General features: G+C 43.7%; 2 protein-coding genes across 3 annotated transcripts; both read left to right on the forward strand.

Annotated features, from left to right (window-relative positions):
* Window positions 1–3,373: 3,373 nt before the first annotated feature.
* On the forward strand, window positions 3,374–9,093 carry LOC119323313 (probable cellulose synthase A catalytic subunit 1 [UDP-forming]). Its single transcript, XM_037596931.1, has 14 exons — window positions 3,374–3,654; window positions 4,216–4,411; window positions 4,616–4,794; window positions 4,907–4,991; window positions 5,081–5,276; window positions 5,454–5,720; window positions 5,825–6,170; window positions 6,252–6,389; window positions 6,480–6,605; window positions 6,705–6,917; window positions 6,992–7,250; window positions 7,419–7,615; window positions 7,704–8,054; window positions 8,187–9,093. The coding sequence occupies exons 1-14, from the start codon at window positions 3,568–3,570 to the stop codon at window positions 8,772–8,774; spliced, it is 3,228 nt and encodes a 1,075-aa protein (XP_037452828.1). The 5' UTR covers window positions 3,374–3,567; the 3' UTR covers window positions 8,775–9,093.
* A 1,710-nt stretch (window positions 9,094–10,803) lies between these two features.
* Window positions 10,804–13,122, forward strand: LOC119324819 (F-box/LRR-repeat protein At4g14103-like). Of its 2 annotated transcripts, none has more exons than XM_037598586.1 (3): window positions 10,804–11,919; window positions 12,018–12,152; window positions 12,256–13,122. In XM_037598586.1, the coding sequence occupies exons 1-3, from the start codon at window positions 10,984–10,986 to the stop codon at window positions 12,622–12,624; spliced, it is 1,440 nt and encodes a 479-aa protein (XP_037454483.1). In that variant the 5' UTR covers window positions 10,804–10,983; the 3' UTR covers window positions 12,625–13,122. The 2 variants fall into 2 exon arrangements, with proteins under 2 accessions (XP_037454483.1, XP_037454484.1); XM_037598587.1 differs by having other exon boundaries at window positions 10,804–11,916.
* Window positions 13,123–17,627: the final 4,505 nt, after the last annotated feature.

Consider the following 17,627-nt stretch of genomic DNA (forward strand, 5'->3'; position numbering starts at 1 on the left):
TCTGAATTCTAAACAGATTTATACTTGTAGTGTGGTTGGTTGAGGAGGCCGCCACATTTGTGGACCTTAGATAAAAAAAACACCACGTTTCCTTTTTCTGCAAAAAAACACTAGGTATTCAAAAATCTTTTTGCAAAAAAATACTAATCGACCAATAAGCAGCCTTTGACGCAGAATCTGGCGGATGGAACCCAGTTGTAAGTGCTGACGTGGCAGTCAAACGTCACATTGTTTGCCTATATTGTTAAGTTGGATACGGGCTTTGACTTGCATGCGCAAACGCTCTTTGCCAGCTCCACCTGCCGCCTCTCCGACCCCTCCATCATGCGCCACTCTCGCTCGCATGTGCTCGTCCACCCGCCGCCTGAGCCCCCGGGCCACGTGTCACGGACAACAGAACCGACCCGTCAAATTTTCCCTCAAACTTCTATAATCGACCAATCAACATTTTTCGCAAACTATCAACGCAATGATGATTTTTTTCCAAAACAGACTAAACATAGTGGTTTCTTGATTCAGGGTCCACAAAATGTGGTAGTTTTATGCAATTCACGCATGGTTGGTGAGCCCCCCTCCCCCCTCCCCCTCGATTTCCACAAAGTTGTCTTGGTTTAACAATAACATACTATAGTGTGTTGCATACTAGAAAAGGGTGACATTTAATAATTTCCATATGTCCCTTTCAAACTCCTTATTCGAATGTTTAAAATACTAAAGACCCCTTCCAAGTATCGTCGTTATTTAAAAGTTGAAAGAAAGTTCAGACCTGGAACCAAACCTCACAACGGCTATTTCTTTCCTGTGTACTTAATTTTTGTATATGATTCGAAACCCAAGAATTTCAGAAAATCATCTATTTTAAATGAAAACAATGAAAGTTGATTTGTTTCTACAAAGGGGGTACTCTGTGACAAAAATTGACACGACTGTTTTTTGCTTTCTTGAACTTGGTTACTTATTTTGTAGTTTGAACCTTATGGAAAGTAATTTTGCATTGTATGTATTATATTTCACGATACACATTGGTATGTCTATTTTGTATTTTGGATATTAGTGGTTCTTTCTTTGCTGATGTTAAATATTACAAATGTTTGACTTCTAACATCATGATAGAATTTCTGTTATAGATCGGAGGCAATACTATGTTAGTGCTTGGTATGCGAAATTGTAAATCAAGAGCTTTAGTTCTTCGATATCTGGCATGAGCTTTTCAGATACCGAATTTTAGATCAAATGGGGCCGGCCATCATTGTTGCAAGATCTTAAGCCCAGTTGCACCATGAAATATTTGGATTCAAGGAAACGAATGCATATCAATCCACCCAAAAAATTTCCATATATCTTGTGTTTCTTACCATTTTTCGGTAGATTAAATGAAAGTTGGGAATAGTTGTCTAATATAAATGTTAGGTAGCCCAAGCATGTCAATTGGAACAAGAGAGTGGTAATCATCTAATAGACTATGCTTTCTAATTTTAGAGTCCTCTCATTGAATTGAGATGTTTTATTTTGGATTTGGTTCACAATTTTGACTAGGTCAACGATTTCTTAAGGAGCTCTCTCGTTTAGTTAATGTATTCAACATTGGATTTGATTCATGATTTCGAGTGGGCCAACGATTTCTCAAACTAATTCACGGCAACCAGCCTAAAAAACACATAAATCCCGTGCATTCTCTCACCATTTAGAAAAAAGAAGCGTCCACTTGTGGCGTCAATATAATACATGCGGCTACCAATGCAAGAGAACTTTCTCGAATAAGTATGAGCTAATTAGCTGATAATACAAAATCACACTGCCAAGAAATCCCACCAAAACACTGCGTTATAAAATAGGATTTTTAGCATTTATGCCACTAGTTGTGTCTCACTACTCAGTTTTACCATCAAAAGATATAACAGCTAAAAAATACCATCATTTCATGAGATGCTTGTTCGAAAATGGCATTAGATACCTAAAAATGTCATGGTTCCATTAGATGCTTGCTAAAAATGCCATTAGACATCGTTACTCTCATGTCAAACCCATTGAACATGTTATGTGACCAAAATACCTTTAGACCCACATGTCATCTCTCTCTATCTTACAGTGATAAGTGCGTGCCCCACTTGTCAGGAGTAAGCAAACGAATAATTTTAAAAGAAAATAAGAACGTTGGGATCAAGTGAGACCCACACGTTTATCGTAGTGAGATAGAAGGAGAGCCAGCTGACATGTTGTTCCATAGTTATTTTGGTCATTATGACATGATAAACAGGCTTTGAGCTGATAATAATGGCGTCTAGTGGCATTTTTGAGCATGCGCCTAGAAAAGCGATATCATTTTGGAGAAGTTAAATTTTTCAGTGGCATAAACTTATCATGGGACACAATTAGTGGCATAAGTAATAAAAATCCTATAAAAACACCATCTTTCCCACGCGCCAAACCAAATAACAAACAAAAATTATGGAAACCCCGACAACACCAACAACGCATCTAAGCGCACTCAACCCTTCTAGTATATTTAGGAAACCCGATAGTCCGTTGCATAAACAAGAAAAGTGAGACTTAATAATTTCCATAAGCCCTTCTCAAACTCCTTATTTGAATTTTTAAACACCAAGGCCCTTTTCAGGCACCTCGTTATTTAAAACTCAAGAGAAAGTCTAGACTTGCAATCGAACTTTGCACCGTCTATTTCTTTCTCGTGCACTTAATTTTCGCATATGATTTGAAACCCAGGAATTTCAGAGTAACATACAATATTTTTTTTTTGCGGGAAAGCTTGTGATCTATTCATATTTAATCATGACAGTACAACGAACACCGGAAATAATAAGAATTACATCCAGATCCGTAGAACAATGAAACACACTGCATTTTAAGTATGCCGGAATTCGCGCACAATTGCTGTGAGGTAGACTCTGAACTCTAAACCGATTCATGCTCGTAGGAGCATGGTTGGTGAGCACAATGTTCTCTGGGTCTAACAACAATCACATGCCCATCGATTTGATGCCAACTCACATGCAACACGCATGGCGCACATGGCATTTCCGTTTCCCAGCCAATAAAAAAGCAAATAAATCAACACAACCAGCCGGAAAAAAATCCACTGACTGATAAGGAAAGAAGAGCGGCAGGTAGGGGGCATTTCGGTCCGGCCTCCATCCTCCAGGCGCCGACACCGACACATCCAACGGCTGCAGCCGGTCACCGTTCGCTCCAGCCTGTGCCCAGCGCCGCGAGGCCCGTGACACGGACGGCCCAGCGAATCCGAACCGGGCGACGGGCGGTAGCCGGTAGGAGGGGAGGCGACCGCGACTCCACCCCACCTACTGAGCTGAACTGGCCGAGCGCGTGCGTATGTAAGAAGGGAGGACTGGAGGGGGAGGGGGCAGGCAGCGGCGGCATTGCAGCAGCAGCAGCGAGCTGAGAGAGGGCGAGAGCGAGCTCGCGGGGGATCTGGGAATGGTGGTGATCTCCACCAATTCCTCTCGGATCTAGAGCGGCCTTTCCGTGCCCTTCTCTCTCTCGCTCGAGTGAGAGACCGCCGCCGGTGGGGTGTGAGGGTGCGGCGGGAAGATGGCGGCCAACCGGGGGATGGTCGCGGGGTCGCACAACCGCAACGAGTTCGTCATGATCCGCAACGACGGCGACGCGCCCGCCCCGGTACGTTTAATTTGCCTCCCCCTCTCTCTTCCTGCCTGCCTAAATTTGTCGGTGCCATCTCTGTTCGTCGCGGCTCCTTCATCCGGTGCGCGCGTCCGCGCGTCGGTGCATCGATCTGGTGTGCGTGGACCTAGGTTGCGGTGTTGGGTGTAACAGCTCCAATTTCCCCCAATTACGTATGAATCTGTGGGGGTGCTTGTAGCAGTGCGTTGGATTCGTAGATTTGCCGCATTTCCCCTGTCCGTTAATGGCGGGGTGGCCCCGTTCGTGTGAGGAACAGTTGACGAGTGGTGGAGCAATTGGGGGATGTTATCTGCCGAACCTCACCGACATATCGGGACCATGTTTAGTGGTCACCGATGAGCCTACCTTACCCTAACATCGTGCAATTCATGCCGTTCCCGACACTTGGATCATAGTTTCATCTTTAAGCCAAGCAGAGGATGGAGGATCAGTTGCTGACCGGCCGATTATGCTACATGGGGGATTGCTGTGTCTCCAGGCAACTTGTGTGATTTCGTATGGGTGTGTGCTCACCTTGTTTTGATCTTGCTGATGCAGGGTAAGGAGGTCAAAGGCACGGTTGGTCAGGCCTGCCAGATATGTGGCGACACTGTTGGGGTTTCGGCCACTGGTGATGTGTTTGTCGCCTGCAACGAGTGCGCCTTCCCGGTCTGCCGCCCTTGCTATGAGTATGAGCGCAAGGATGGGGTCAAATGCTGTCCCCAGTGCAAGACTAGATACAAGAGGCTCAAAGGTTTGTTTCTACACAACATGTTGATTTGTTATGTCATCTGTATGAGAATTGCATATGGAAGTCTGCTTTATATGAGCCAAAGTTGTGGTATACTGGTTGTTGCCTGCTGCTTGACATATAAAATTAAACCCGTCGCCCTCATATTCTTATGTTTTTGTTTATAAATCATGCTAATGGATGTATACATCACTTGACAAAATTCAGGTAGCCCCCGGGTTCCGGGTGATGAGGAGGAAGAAGATGTTGATGACCTGGACAATGAGTTCAACTATAAGCAAGGGAATGGCAAAGGTCCAGAGTGGCAAGGAGAAGACATTGATTTGTCTTCATCTTCTCGCCATGAACCTCATCATCGTATTCCTCGGCTCACAAGTGGGCAACAGGTAAATACCTATCATTCAGACGCTTGGTTTTCTCATGCATTGATGAAAGCTGAGTTTGTTTCCGTGAGAACTCCTTGCTCTTGTGCATTAATGCATTGAAAATCTTTTTCAGATGTCCGGGGAAATCCCTGATGCTTCCCCCGATCGCCACTCTATCCGCAGCCCAACGTCAAGCTATGTTGATCCAAGTGTCCCAGGTATATTCTTATCTGTCATAATAGCATCTTTTGGAGAATTTGTCTGCTTATCTGATGAAAATATTAACATTTCTCTACTATGATATCAGTTCCTGTGAGGATTGTGGACCCTTCGAAGGATTTGAACTCCTATGGGCTTAACAGTGTTGACTGGAAGGAAAGAGTTGAAAGCTGGAGGGTTAAGCAGGACAAAAACATGATGCAGGTGACCAATAAATATCCAGATGCAAGAGGAGGAGGAGGAGACATGGAAGGAACTGGCTCAAATGGTGAAGATATGCAAATGTATAAATAACCTTTCTCCATTATAATCAATGTCTATTCTGATAGCTTTATGTTTCTGGGTTGATTATGATCTATAATTTTTGTCTTGACTATGCTTTACTTGTAGTGTTGTTGCAGTTTGATGTTCGATTTGAAATGACTCAATGAAACTGAGATATCTGTACTTGTCTTTGGCAGGGTTGATGATGCACGTCTACCTCTGAGCCGTATAGTGCCTATTCCTGCAAACCAGCTCAACCTTTACCGGATAGTGATCATTCTCCGACTTATCATCCTGTGCTTCTTCTTCCAGTATCGTGTCAGTCATCCAGTGCGTGATGCTTATGGATTATGGCTAGTGTCTGTTATCTGTGAAATTTGGTTTGCCTTGTCTTGGCTTCTCGATCAGTTTCCAAAATGGTACCCAATCAACCGTGAAACATACCTTGACAGGCTTGCATTGAGGTAAGTTACGACAAATGGGTCTACATTTGTTCATGATTTTTGGCACCATAACATCTTTCATTAATATTATTATGTGTCCTGAGGTGCATAATCTAATGTTGCAGGTATGATAGGGAGGGAGAGCCATCACAGCTGTGTCCCATTGATATCTTTGTCAGTACAGTGGATCCACTGAAGGAACCTCCACTGATCACAGCAAATACTGTCCTGTCCATTCTTGCTGTGGATTACCCTGTCGACAAAGTGTCATGCTATGTTTCTGATGATGGTTCGGCTATGTTGACGTTTGAGTCACTCTCTGAAACTGCAGAATTTGCTAGGAAGTGGGTTCCATTTTGCAAGAAGCACAACATTGAACCAAGGGCCCCAGAGTTTTACTTTCAGCAAAAAATAGATTACCTCAAGGACAAGATCCAGCCTTCTTTTGTGAAGGAAAGACGAGCAATGAAGGTAAGCTACAAGCCACATGCTTAGATTGCTCTTTCCGCAAATTCTGCTTGGATATTAACTTTGGGGTATGCTTTGTTTCAGAGAGAGTATGAAGAATTTAAGATACGAATCAATGCACTTGTTGCCAAAGCCCAAAAAGTGCCTGAAGAGGGGTGGACCATGGCTGATGGCACCGCTTGGCCTGGGAATAACCCGAGGGACCATCCTGGCATGATTCAGGTACTTTTTACTTCAATGCGTCTGTCATTTGAAAATAATGTCAACTTAATTTGAATCTTATGTATTAAACTTGCTTTTCGTGGAATTCAGGTGTTCTTGGGGCACAGTGGTGGCCTTGACACTGATGGTAATGAGTTGCCACGACTTGTGTATGTCTCTCGTGAAAAAAGACCAGGTTTCCAGCATCACAAGAAGGCTGGTGCAATGAATGCATTGGTATGTGTTCTGTTCCACGAATTTGCTTGTGTACATTGCATTGGATCTTATCTGGTTCGTTGCTAATTATATGATTGCATATCTTTTGCTGGTTGGCAGATTCGCGTGTCTGCCGTGTTGACAAATGGTGCCTATCTTCTTAATGTGGATTGTGATCACTACTTCAATAGCAGCAAAGCTCTTAGAGAAGCAATGTGCTTCATGATGGATCCCGCTCTAGGAAGGAAAACTTGCTATGTCCAATTTCCACAAAGATTTGATGGCATTGATTTGCACGATCGATATGCTAATCGCAACATAGTTTTCTTTGATGTAAGTCTAGTGGTGTCTGTGTTCATCATGACGACAACACTTTCTTGTCTCTTACATGGTTCTCCTCTTTGCAGATCAATATGAAAGGTTTAGATGGCATCCAGGGTCCAATGTATGTCGGAACAGGATGCTGTTTCAACAGGCAGGCCTTGTATGGCTATGATCCTGTATTAACTGAGGCTGATTTGGAACCTAACATTGTTGTTAAGAGCTGCTGCGGTGGTAGAAAGAAAAAGAGCAAGAGCTATATGGATAACAAAAACCGAATGATGAAGAGAACCGAGTCTTCTGCTCCCATCTTCAACATGGATGATATAGAAGAGGGTATAGAAGGTATGTGCTTGCAATTTTTACCTTAACATTTATTCTTGGCATCTGAAGACAAGGCGCTGTATATACTGCATCACTAAAGCATTATGCTTCTATTTCGTCTTCGCTTTGGTTCTTGAGATTCCGAGTTATGACTTGCTTCAGCTAACCGCTCTTTCTGAATCTCATCAGGTTATGAGGATGAAAGGTCAATGCTTATGTCCCAGAAGAGATTGGAGAAACGATTTGGTCAGTCTCCTATATTTACTGCATCCACCTTTATGACTCAAGGAGGCATACCACCTTCAACAAACCCAGCTTCTCTACTAAAGGAAGCCATCCATGTCATCAGCTGTGGATACGAGGACAAGACCGAATGGGGAAAAGAGGTTAGTTTGAGAGTCATAGTTTCCGTCATTCTTTTCTCTATGCGGAGATACGAAACTGGAAGTGAGATTTTCTTTTATTTTGTTTCAGATTGGCTGGATCTATGGTTCAGTTACTGAAGATATTCTTACTGGGTTTAAAATGCACGCAAGAGGGTGGATATCAATCTACTGCATGCCACCACGGCCTTGTTTCAAGGGTTCTGCGCCAATCAATCTGTCTGACCGTCTTAATCAAGTGCTCCGATGGGCCCTTGGGTCAGTTGAAATTCTGTTTAGCAGACATTGTCCTATCTGGTACAATTACGGTGGGCGGTTGAAACTTCTGGAGAGGGTGGCTTACATCAACACCATTGTTTATCCATTAACATCCCTCCCACTTATCGCCTATTGTGTGCTTCCTGCTATCTGCCTCCTCACCAACAAATTTATCATCCCCGAGGTTAGTCACAAGAAAGAAACCCTTTCACATGTGCAGAGCTATGTTTCTCTTGTTAAATCTCGCATTGCTAAAACCCTCACAATCAGGTGTCATTGTGTCTGATGTTGATATATTCTTCTTTCTGATATGCAGATCAGTAATTATGCTGGGATGTTCTTCATTCTCATGTTTGCCTCCATCTTTGCCACTGGTATATTGGAGCTCCGATGGAGTGGTGTCGGCATCGAGGACTGGTGGAGAAACGAGCAATTCTGGGTTATCGGTGGCACATCTGCCCATCTTTTCGCGGTGTTCCAGGGTCTGCTCAAGGTGCTGGCCGGGATCGACACCAACTTCACTGTCACATCCAAGGCGAACGACGAGGACGGCGACTTCGCCGAGCTATACGTGTTCAAGTGGACCAGTCTCCTGATCCCTCCGACCACCGTCCTGGTCATCAACCTTGTGGGCATGGTGGCCGGCATATCATACGCCATCAACAGCGGCTACCAATCCTGGGGCCCGCTCTTCGGAAAGCTCTTCTTCTCGATCTGGGTGATCCTCCATCTCTACCCCTTCCTCAAGGGTCTCATGGGAAAGCAGAACCGCACGCCGACCATCGTCATCGTCTGGTCCATCCTCCTCGCCTCCATCTTCTCCCTCCTGTGGGTGAAGATCGACCCGTTCATATCCGACACCCAGAAGGCCGTCGCCATGGGGCAGTGCGGCGTCAACTGCTGATCGGATCATCGGCGCTCAAGAGTATCTGCCCCCCTCGTGTAAATACCGGAGGGGGTTAGATGGGATTTTTTGGTTGTAGATGAAGACGGGAGGAGTTTATCTAAATTAATTGTTGCCCCTTTGGTTAGCCGCCCATGCTGCTGAGAACCACTGTCTACGAAACCTGCAGCAGCGTACATTGTGATTTTTTTTCTCCCCTTTCCCCCATTTGTGATATCTGTTCTTTGTTGCTTAGAGTATATTATGTCCGAATTGTATTTATACACACTGTGACACCGACTATTTATATAAGGCAGCTGTTGCATCAACTCTTCTGCAATTCTAGTGTCAACCGTGACATGGAATATGAATTGCCATGTATCTGCCTGATTGCATGATGCCAGCTTGATTGTGATTGTTCTATGGGTTAGTTAAAAATTTGGCATGAATGGGCGTGGCAATGTCTCAGTTGATAATGTTTGGTCTGCTAGTAGCCTGCTTTGATGCTTGATCGAACACTGCCGTTCGGCACCCAGCTGCGCAGCCTGTCAAATCGAGGCCCATTCGGCCATTCCCAAGAGCGCTGAATTGGTCTCATGAACAGCAAATTCGTGAAAAAACAGCAAAAACAAGTTCAAAGAAATCTGCTTTTTTTTGCATCCAAGATGCTCGAGTGCGCAAAGGTGCATGCAAATTTTCACGATGCTATGGCATTTTGAGAAGCCTGTGAAAGAGAACTGGCCCTCAAAGAAACTTCAAAAAATTGCACTGTTTGAACTTGATTTTGTTTTGTTGGGCATGAGCTCCTCGAATTTCATTGGAGCACAAAAAATTGCACGCTCCTACTGACTTGTCTCTTCCACCAAACTTCGTGTTTTCTCGTATGTGATGATCCTCTTCCATGTTTAGACTCTATTTTTTTTCTGCGGAAACATGTTGAACAAAGTATTTCATAATCTCTGACATTCATTAATCGTTAGTGGCAATATTACAATGATTTTCTTGAAAAATCCGAGATTATATAGTGTAAACAACGGTGAGATGAGCGCAAAAAGTATCACTCATCAGCGGCCCGATGTGCCACCATGCCCTCCCTCCTCCCAATCACGCGCTCGCCGTCGTGCCTCACCGCTGCTCACCCATGTCACTGACTTACGAGCCCTAGGAAGCTAGGCCTTTTAAATGTAAAATAGAAAAAAGTAAAGATTTTACGTGAACTAAGAATAGTGGCTGTCACAAAACTTTCCATCAATTATACGGCCATCACGTAAAATTGCTTTTATAGAAGGCTTTATAGGGAAGCTATTGTGGTTGCTCTAAATGCATTAGCATGGTAGCCTCAGAGTTTGACAACTCTGTTTCTTAAATAAAGTTGTCACAATTCAAAAGCAGCCGCCTCCTCCTGTCCTCCTTCTCAAGAAAGATTATGGTTTCTCTGTCTGCATGTTACAGTTAATTAAGTGTTCATATCACAAAAACAAAGTTATTTATTTATTTGTTATTAGCTCAACATCTATATCTATACCAATATAAAAAATCCAAAGAGGCAGATCCAAACCATCTCGACCGTCAAATCATGTTATCTAGCGGTTCAAATCGCTCCAATGTTGAGCACCAAACACGTTTAACGCTCTAATTACCCATCACTGCCATATATGACTCAACGCTATCCCATGAAATCTGCCATGTAATTAATATCCTACCATTCCCGCAAAAAAATAATTGATATCTTACTAAATACCAACGTACAACAGATATATCTTACCTAATATAAAATGCAACTAATTTCCTACCTAATATAAACGTGCATTACACGTACATTATTACTAGTTATAACTAAAAGCACATACCAATTCAAGTTGTCAAACCAAATGTAAAATCTGCAACATTCTGGGGTTCAATGGCTATAAACCAAACAATAACAACTTGCCAATTTTTTTGGATTTTTTCGAAACAATGCCAATTTTTTGTCATGCCCTCACTTTGGTCATGCCAACAATTTGGTAAGGCAAATTGGGACAAAAACAGCCCGCATTGCCCACACGGCGAAACCACTGAGCAGTGAGCCTGCCCGACTCCCCCCAAAATCCCGAGCCTCGCCGTCGAGGCAGCAAACCCTAGCTCCCCCATTTCCAGTCGCATCGAGCGAGCCCTTGTCGGAGCAAGGCCGCGTGCGGTGACTGGTGGCGAGGATCCAAATCCTCCGTCTCGTGCTCGCCAGCCGCCGGCCATGGGGAAGAGGGAGGCCGCGGCGGCGGCGCCTGGGCCCGACAAGCCCGAACCCCACGGAGCTGCAGAGAAGCGGGCAAGGAGTGGCCACGGTGACGAGACGGCCGACGATTTCATCAGCGGGCTCCCCGATGTCGTCCTTGGCTCCATCATCTCCCTCCTCCCCACCAAGGACGGCGGCCGCACGCCGGTCCTCTCCCGCCGATGGCGCCACCTGTGGCGCTCCGCGCCTCTCAATCTCGCGGCCACCCTCGCCCCCGTCCGCACCTCCTCCCGTTGCGTCCCCGCCCGCACCTCCTTCCGCGTCCTACCCTCCGCCGTCTCCGAGATAATCTCACAGCACCCTGGCCCTGCCCGCCGGTTTTACTTGCGTTGCCCCGGCGCCGGAGACCCAGGCGCCGACGACCTCTGCGCCCAGGCGGAGAGCTGGCTTCACTCCCCGGCACTCGCCAACCTCGAGGAGCTCGATATCAGCTACGCCAACCCCCAGCTGCTGCCATCTGCGCTCCGCTCTGCATCCACCCTCCTCGTTGCCAAGATGAGCCATTGTGGTTTCCCCAACGAGATCGGGCCGTCCATGAACTTCCCCCTCCTCAAGCAGCTCTCCTTGATGGACGTTTACATCTCGGAGGATGTCTTCCACGATTTGCTCTCTGGTTGCCATGCCTTGGAGAGTCTTTACGTGTCCAAAGTTTTTGGTGTGAGATGCCTCCGTATTAGCTCGCCGAAAATCAGGAGCATCGGCTTCTATTTCCATAGCTCCAAACAAAAAGGAGAACTGGTCATCGAGGATGCTCCTCGGCTTGTAAGGTTACTAATACCTTATTATGGTGCCTATGACGATGATTGTGTTACTATCCGGGTAGTTAGGGCGCCTAAACTGGAGATATTGGGCCCTTTGCTACTCGTCGTCTCCAAGCTCCTAGTCTCCCAGGTAGCAGTAGCAGCATCCTTGAATCTTGCATTTGGCATTCCTTCATGCAGATAATTACTTATTTGTTATGTCTTTCTATATCTATTGTTTGTTTCCTTCAGGGAATAAGCCCAGTCAGCTCGGCAAACTCAATGCGCACCGTCAAGATTTTGGCTCTCAGGTCTTCTGGCCATGAATTGGACCCAGTTCTTAACATCCTCAGGCGGTTTCCTTGTCTGGAACAGCTCTATGTCATTGTGAGTACTCATCTTTGCTTGCTTCAAATATCTGATTTGATTGGCATATTATCTAGTCTAGTTTGCAACAGCTTCAACATATCCCTCTTATTTCCATTTGCAGTTTCACAAACACAATGAGCAGGATAAGAAAAATGGGCCTCGGTATGACCCACTACATCCAATTGAATGCCTTCAAACCCATCTCAAGAGAGTGGTGTTTCGGCCATTCACGGGCAATGACAAACAGTATGAATTCGCCAGGTTCTTTGTTTTGAATGCAGTAGTGTTAAACAAAGTTGAATTCGAAGGATTCGGTGACTACAACAGTGTATCGTTGGCTTATCAACACAGTTTTCTACAAGTAGAAAACAGAGCTTCTCGAGATGCTCAATTTGAATTCAGGAGATATATTCGTACCGAGCACCAGTTCGTAGAGCACATCCATGATTTGTCAGTGGTTGACCCGTTCAGCAGCCATAGCCAAGATTGATGCCTGAAGATTGCACCATCTTAGTGTCTTGTGTGCATTTTGTAGACGACATTGACGCGTGAAGATTGCATCGTCTTTCACATAAGTCTGCCCAAGTTCTAGTCTGGAGCTCCTCTCTTATTCCGGTAACTTATGAAGTTGCCCTTGTTAAAACTGGTAAAGATGTTTTTGGATGAAAAAATAACTGCACTGAAGTAAAATTCTGATGGGGAGGGATGCAAAAATATTCTGCCAAAAGTTGTAACTCGAGGCAGCTGGTAAGTGGTAACTCCATCTGCCAAAACTCATCCTAGGGTCTTATCCTATGCAATTATGGCTTTGTTCTGCCTATGCTGGGTGTTGGATATTCTGCTAATTATGGCTTATGAAAGGTCAGCCTGTGGCTTAGCCCCCTATGACTTTCTAGCTAGGAAGGAGATGCCTCTCTGTAATTTTAAGATATATCTGTATGTTATCAGCTAGAAGTTCTGCTGATGATCAACATGCTTCAGTTGGCTACTGTTTGATCTGTTATTATAGTTGAGTTCACTGAAATGGAATTGGTCACATCCTTGTGCAGATTTGCAAGTAATTTTCTTAACAGCGTCGTATTGGGCTAAGGACCTGAAGATAGTGTTGGCTTTGCCAGTGATTCTGGTGTATATTGCTTCTTAACCTGTTTTCAACATTACTACTAGATAAGTACTAGTAATTCTAAACATCTCTAAAGATCGTTCAATCCTATTTGCTAAAGATAGAGACAACCTTGTTACTTGCAAGACCAGATTTCGGTCTGCTAAAACTACCATTCGTTGTGTAGAAGGCTTTTTTAATCTACCTATTTGCCCTTTGATTGAAAAATACTACTCCTTTGGTCATCTAGTATTTTCAATGAAATTGACGACATCTCGTCGCTGGAGATTCTTATATCTTTCACATGAACATAAAAGAATCAGCAGGAAACCTCGTTGTGGGCTCTGGTAAATCAGTAGAAGAGCAAATGTTTTCAGGGACACAAGTAGAGGAAAAATGTTGGTACCCAATACTTGTGGCATGTATATAGAGGAAAAATGTTGGTACCCACCTAAAAAAAAGTGGTGTTATGGTCATTCTTGGGCTATGGGAAACGGCTTGAATTTGCGAGGTTCTTTGTATTGAATGCAAAGGCGCTAGACAAAATTGAATTTGAAGTATATATAATGAGTACAGCAGTGAAACGGTGGCTTATCAGCACATGCTGCTACAAATGGAAAACAGAGCTTCCGGAGATGCTCGGTTTGAATTCAGGATTAGCCCTACTAAATACGGATTGAGTGTCATGTTTTGAATTCAGGAATGCTTCATTCGGACCGAGCGCCATGTAAAGAAGCATATTCATGATTTGTCAGTGGTCAACCCCACAGCCATAGACGGCATTGGTGCCTGAAGATTTCACTGTCTTGTGCTCATTTTGTAGATGGTGTTGATGCCTGAAGATTGCATCATCTTCCGCATAAGTCTCATCTATTTCTTAGTCTAAAAATTCCTTGGTAATATTTCCAGTAACTTATTAAGTTACCCCTGTTAAAACTGCAAAAGATGTTCCTGAATCCAAAAATAGTGCCCTGTGGAAATTTTCCATGGGGAGGCGATGAGAATACTGCCGGTCTGCTGAAACTTCTCCTACGGTCTTACCCTGCACAATTATGGCTTTCTTCTACCTAAGCTGGGCTAGAAACACTTGCTTGTGTGGGGAACTTAATTGTCTTTTCAGTTATACACATGCACGGGATGCTTAATTGCTGATTTGATCTTTTGCTTACATGTAGCATTTGTTTGATACTGGCAAAAGGTCAACCTGTAGGCTAGGCCTCTATGTTTTTGTAGCTAGGAGTTAAATTTTTGCTACAACAGTCTGGGGAAGTGAATGCTGCAATAACACCATATCTCTCTCCGACTGCAACTGGAACATGCTTCTTCTGCCTACTACTCCTACTTTGTTATGTTATTAGAGTATGGGTTACTGAAATTAAATTTTATCGCACCGTCGTACAATCTGGCAGGTAATCTTACTCTTTCTCTTTTAGCAAGAACAGCATTGGTTCCTTGTGTAGTGCTACATGCTTGTCAACTTGTTTGTACTTGCTGCCAGAGAGAATTAGTTTACTGCTTGCAAAACCTAACTTTTGCTGGATCTTTATCAGGATTCTCACTATTAGTTGGCTGGGAAGAAGGATGCTACTGTATCCGTATGAAGGGCGCGCGGTGGGCGTGCTTTTTCATTTCTTTTCATTATAATCTTTTAGGATTGGTATAAGTGGTGCTACTGCGCGGGTGCTCAACGGTTTTTATTTATAAAACCAGGAGATTTCGTCAAAATGGAGAGTTTCTGTTAAAAGCGTGACGAAACGAGAGGGGTTTGGCTTCCTCCTAGTTTTATGTCCCACTGAAGATTCTGACCAAAAGAAATTCAGAGGGCGATGCACCAGTCCCTGAACGTCCTCTTGCTATACATATCATTTGTAGAAACCTGCAGAATGTTCTTGGCTCAGGCACAGCCGTAACAAATTTGGTTTCTACCAACAACAACAAAGAAAAGGTTCCTCGCGCTTCTCCTCCTTCTTTTGTTTCTTTTTTTTCACATGTGTTTGAGAGTTCATGGTTATAAATTAAACCAAGTGGTTAGTTTGGAGTTGAAATGTGGACTTTTCTAAAAAATAATCACCATAACATGGCGTATATCTTTATTTTGTAGACCACATAGAGGTAACCATACCAAGTGGCGTAGACACTCTTATGGCTATTTTCATGCCATAATATGTGTACTTTCATTTTTTTCTTTGAGGTAATCATTACCAAGCAGTGTAGACCTTACTCTTATGGTACTTTGTAAAACGTTGTGTTAATTAAAAACACTATGAAGGTAAGCACCAAGGGGCCGTGTAGACCTCACAGTTGTGAACAAAGCCATACATTGGTAATTTGTAAAACGTTGTGTTAATTAAAAACACTATGAAGGTAAGCACCAAGGGGCCGTGTAGACCTCACAGTTGTGAACAAAGCCATACATTGTCATAAATGCAACCCGTAAGATATGTGCAAAAATTAAAAGTAGTCATATCATTTTCAAACATAATCAACATATAGTAATTAAAATTGCATCCATACATATGTTGACAGAAAATGTGCAGACATCACATAGTAATATGTTAGGAATTACTAACAAACGCAGATGTAGAGAAAATTGAGAAACCTAAACCCTAATTGTAAAAGAAAACATTTTTTGTTTGCATTTTTTTTCATTTTTTTTGTTTGCAATGTGCCACAAAAGCTAAAAGGCAAGTTCTACAGGACGGTGGTTCGACCCGCAATGTTGTATGGCATTGAGTGTTAGCTGACTAAAAGAAGACATGTTCAACAATTAGGTGTGGCGGAGATGCGTATGTTGAGATGGATGTGTGGCCACACGAGGAATAGTCGAGTCCGGAATGATGATATACGAGATATAGTTGGGATAGCACCAATTGAAGAGAAGCTTGTCCAACATCGTCTGAGATGGTTTGAGCATATTCAGCACAGGCCTCCAGAAGCTCCAGTGCATAGCAGACGGCTAAACCGTGCGGAGAATGTCAAGAGAGGGCGGGGTAGACAGAATTTGACATGGAATGAGTCCGTTAAGAAAGACCCGAAGGATTGGAGTATCACCAAAGAGCTAGCTATGGACTGGGGTGCGTGGAAGCTTGCTATCCATGTGCCAGAGCCATGAGTTGGTTGCAAGATCTTATGGGTTTCACCAAAATCACTAGTTGAGGAGTACACGTTGCAAAGATCACTCCAACTCCCATGGTTGCGACAAGTGGTGCACATGCAGCGCGACAGTTGTCGCAACTTGGGAGTTTTTCCTTTTTTCGTAGATCCGTTTATTCTAAACGTTTTATCTCGCAAACCGTACGTCCAAACACTATAAGAAATATGTCAATTAGTGACCTTCTGTCAGTGACCCTAGAAGAATTGGTCATAGCCCTATGACCATCTGAGACCAATTGGTCAAAAGCTGTTCGGGGGGCTTCAAACCCTAAACCATTGTGACCATTTTGGTCAGAAAGGTCGTAATTTCCTTACACGAAATGGTCACAAAGCAAACAATGCTGGTCCGCTGCCTTATTTCTAGTTGTTAACGACCAATATAGATGGTCATAGCCTTGTAGATTGTGGTGGGTTGTGATGACTAGGCGCCATCTCATCAGTTTTGCCTATGTGTCATGTCCATGTGTCAATTTTTGCCCTAGGTTGTGAAGCAACCTATATTTCTGTTATTCCAAAAATTCCAAAAAATCTCATAAATTGTTTGGATCATATCTTCATCAAATATGTCAAAAACCTTCCTTGCCTAGTTCAAAAATAACTCAACAATATTCATTTTCCTATTCTGTTCAGAGCAGCACTTTGTGAAGGAAGTGTTATTTATATATTCTTGATTTCCCTAAAAATTTGTGAAGACGGTCTTCTTAGTAACTGATCATCCTCAGCCAAAACTCACGCCCATTAGCCATGTGCATTTCCCGTACCGCAAATCAAACACTTGGCTGCTTATTCATGTTTGAGCATCGATCGGTCTCCTCGTGAGAATCTTATGTTATAATTTTCTTCCTAGCATCTAACTGGGGAGTGACCAACCCACTAGACATGCCTAGGCCGCCCAAAACGCATGGCAACGCCACAGTCACGCGATGACCATGCGGCGGGCATGCGAGCTTATGCGCTCTAGAGTTGGGGCCCTCAGCCACCGTCCAAACCTCGATGTCTCGCCATCAAACCATGTATTTATGATTAAATAGATACTTATTTACCTATAAATGATTTTTGGAAAAGATAAAGAGCAAACTATGAGGCACCTACAGTTCAAATTTGACCCGCTTCCAGCTGAATCAGCGAGAATTTGTCTTTTTCACCAGAGGTGGATCAAAACTTTTGACACCCAATCATTTTGTCAATTGTGCATTATATATGTCCTAGTATTTTATAAAATTGATTAGGTCCAATTT

This window comes from Triticum dicoccoides, chromosome 6B (assembly GCF_002162155.2).
Source record: "Triticum dicoccoides isolate Atlit2015 ecotype Zavitan chromosome 6B, WEW_v2.0, whole genome shotgun sequence".
In the NCBI taxonomy this organism is placed as follows: Eukaryota; Viridiplantae; Streptophyta; class Magnoliopsida; order Poales; family Poaceae; genus Triticum; species Triticum dicoccoides.

Excerpts from the sequence above, each read along its gene's own strand:
- LOC119323313 (XM_037596931.1), top strand. The coding sequence starts at position 3,568 with ATGGCGGCCAACCGGGGGATGGTCGCGGGGTCGCACAACCGCAACGAG. Across the intron at positions 3,655-4,215 it reads ACGGCGACGCGCCCGCCCCG|GGTAAGGAGGTCAAAGGCAC; the intron begins GTACGTTTAATT and ends TTGCTGATGCAG. Across the intron at positions 6,918-6,991 it reads GCAACATAGTTTTCTTTGAT|ATCAATATGAAAGGTTTAGA; the intron begins GTAAGTCTAGTG and ends TCCTCTTTGCAG.
- LOC119324819 (XM_037598586.1), top strand. The coding sequence starts at position 10,984 with ATGGGGAAGAGGGAGGCCGCGGCGGCGGCGCCTGGGCCCGACAAGCCC. Across the intron at positions 11,920-12,017 it reads AGCTCCTAGTCTCCCAGGTA|GGAATAAGCCCAGTCAGCTC; the intron begins GCAGTAGCAGCA and ends TGTTTCCTTCAG. Across the intron at positions 12,153-12,255 it reads TGGAACAGCTCTATGTCATT|TTTCACAAACACAATGAGCA; the intron begins GTGAGTACTCAT and ends TTCCATTTGCAG.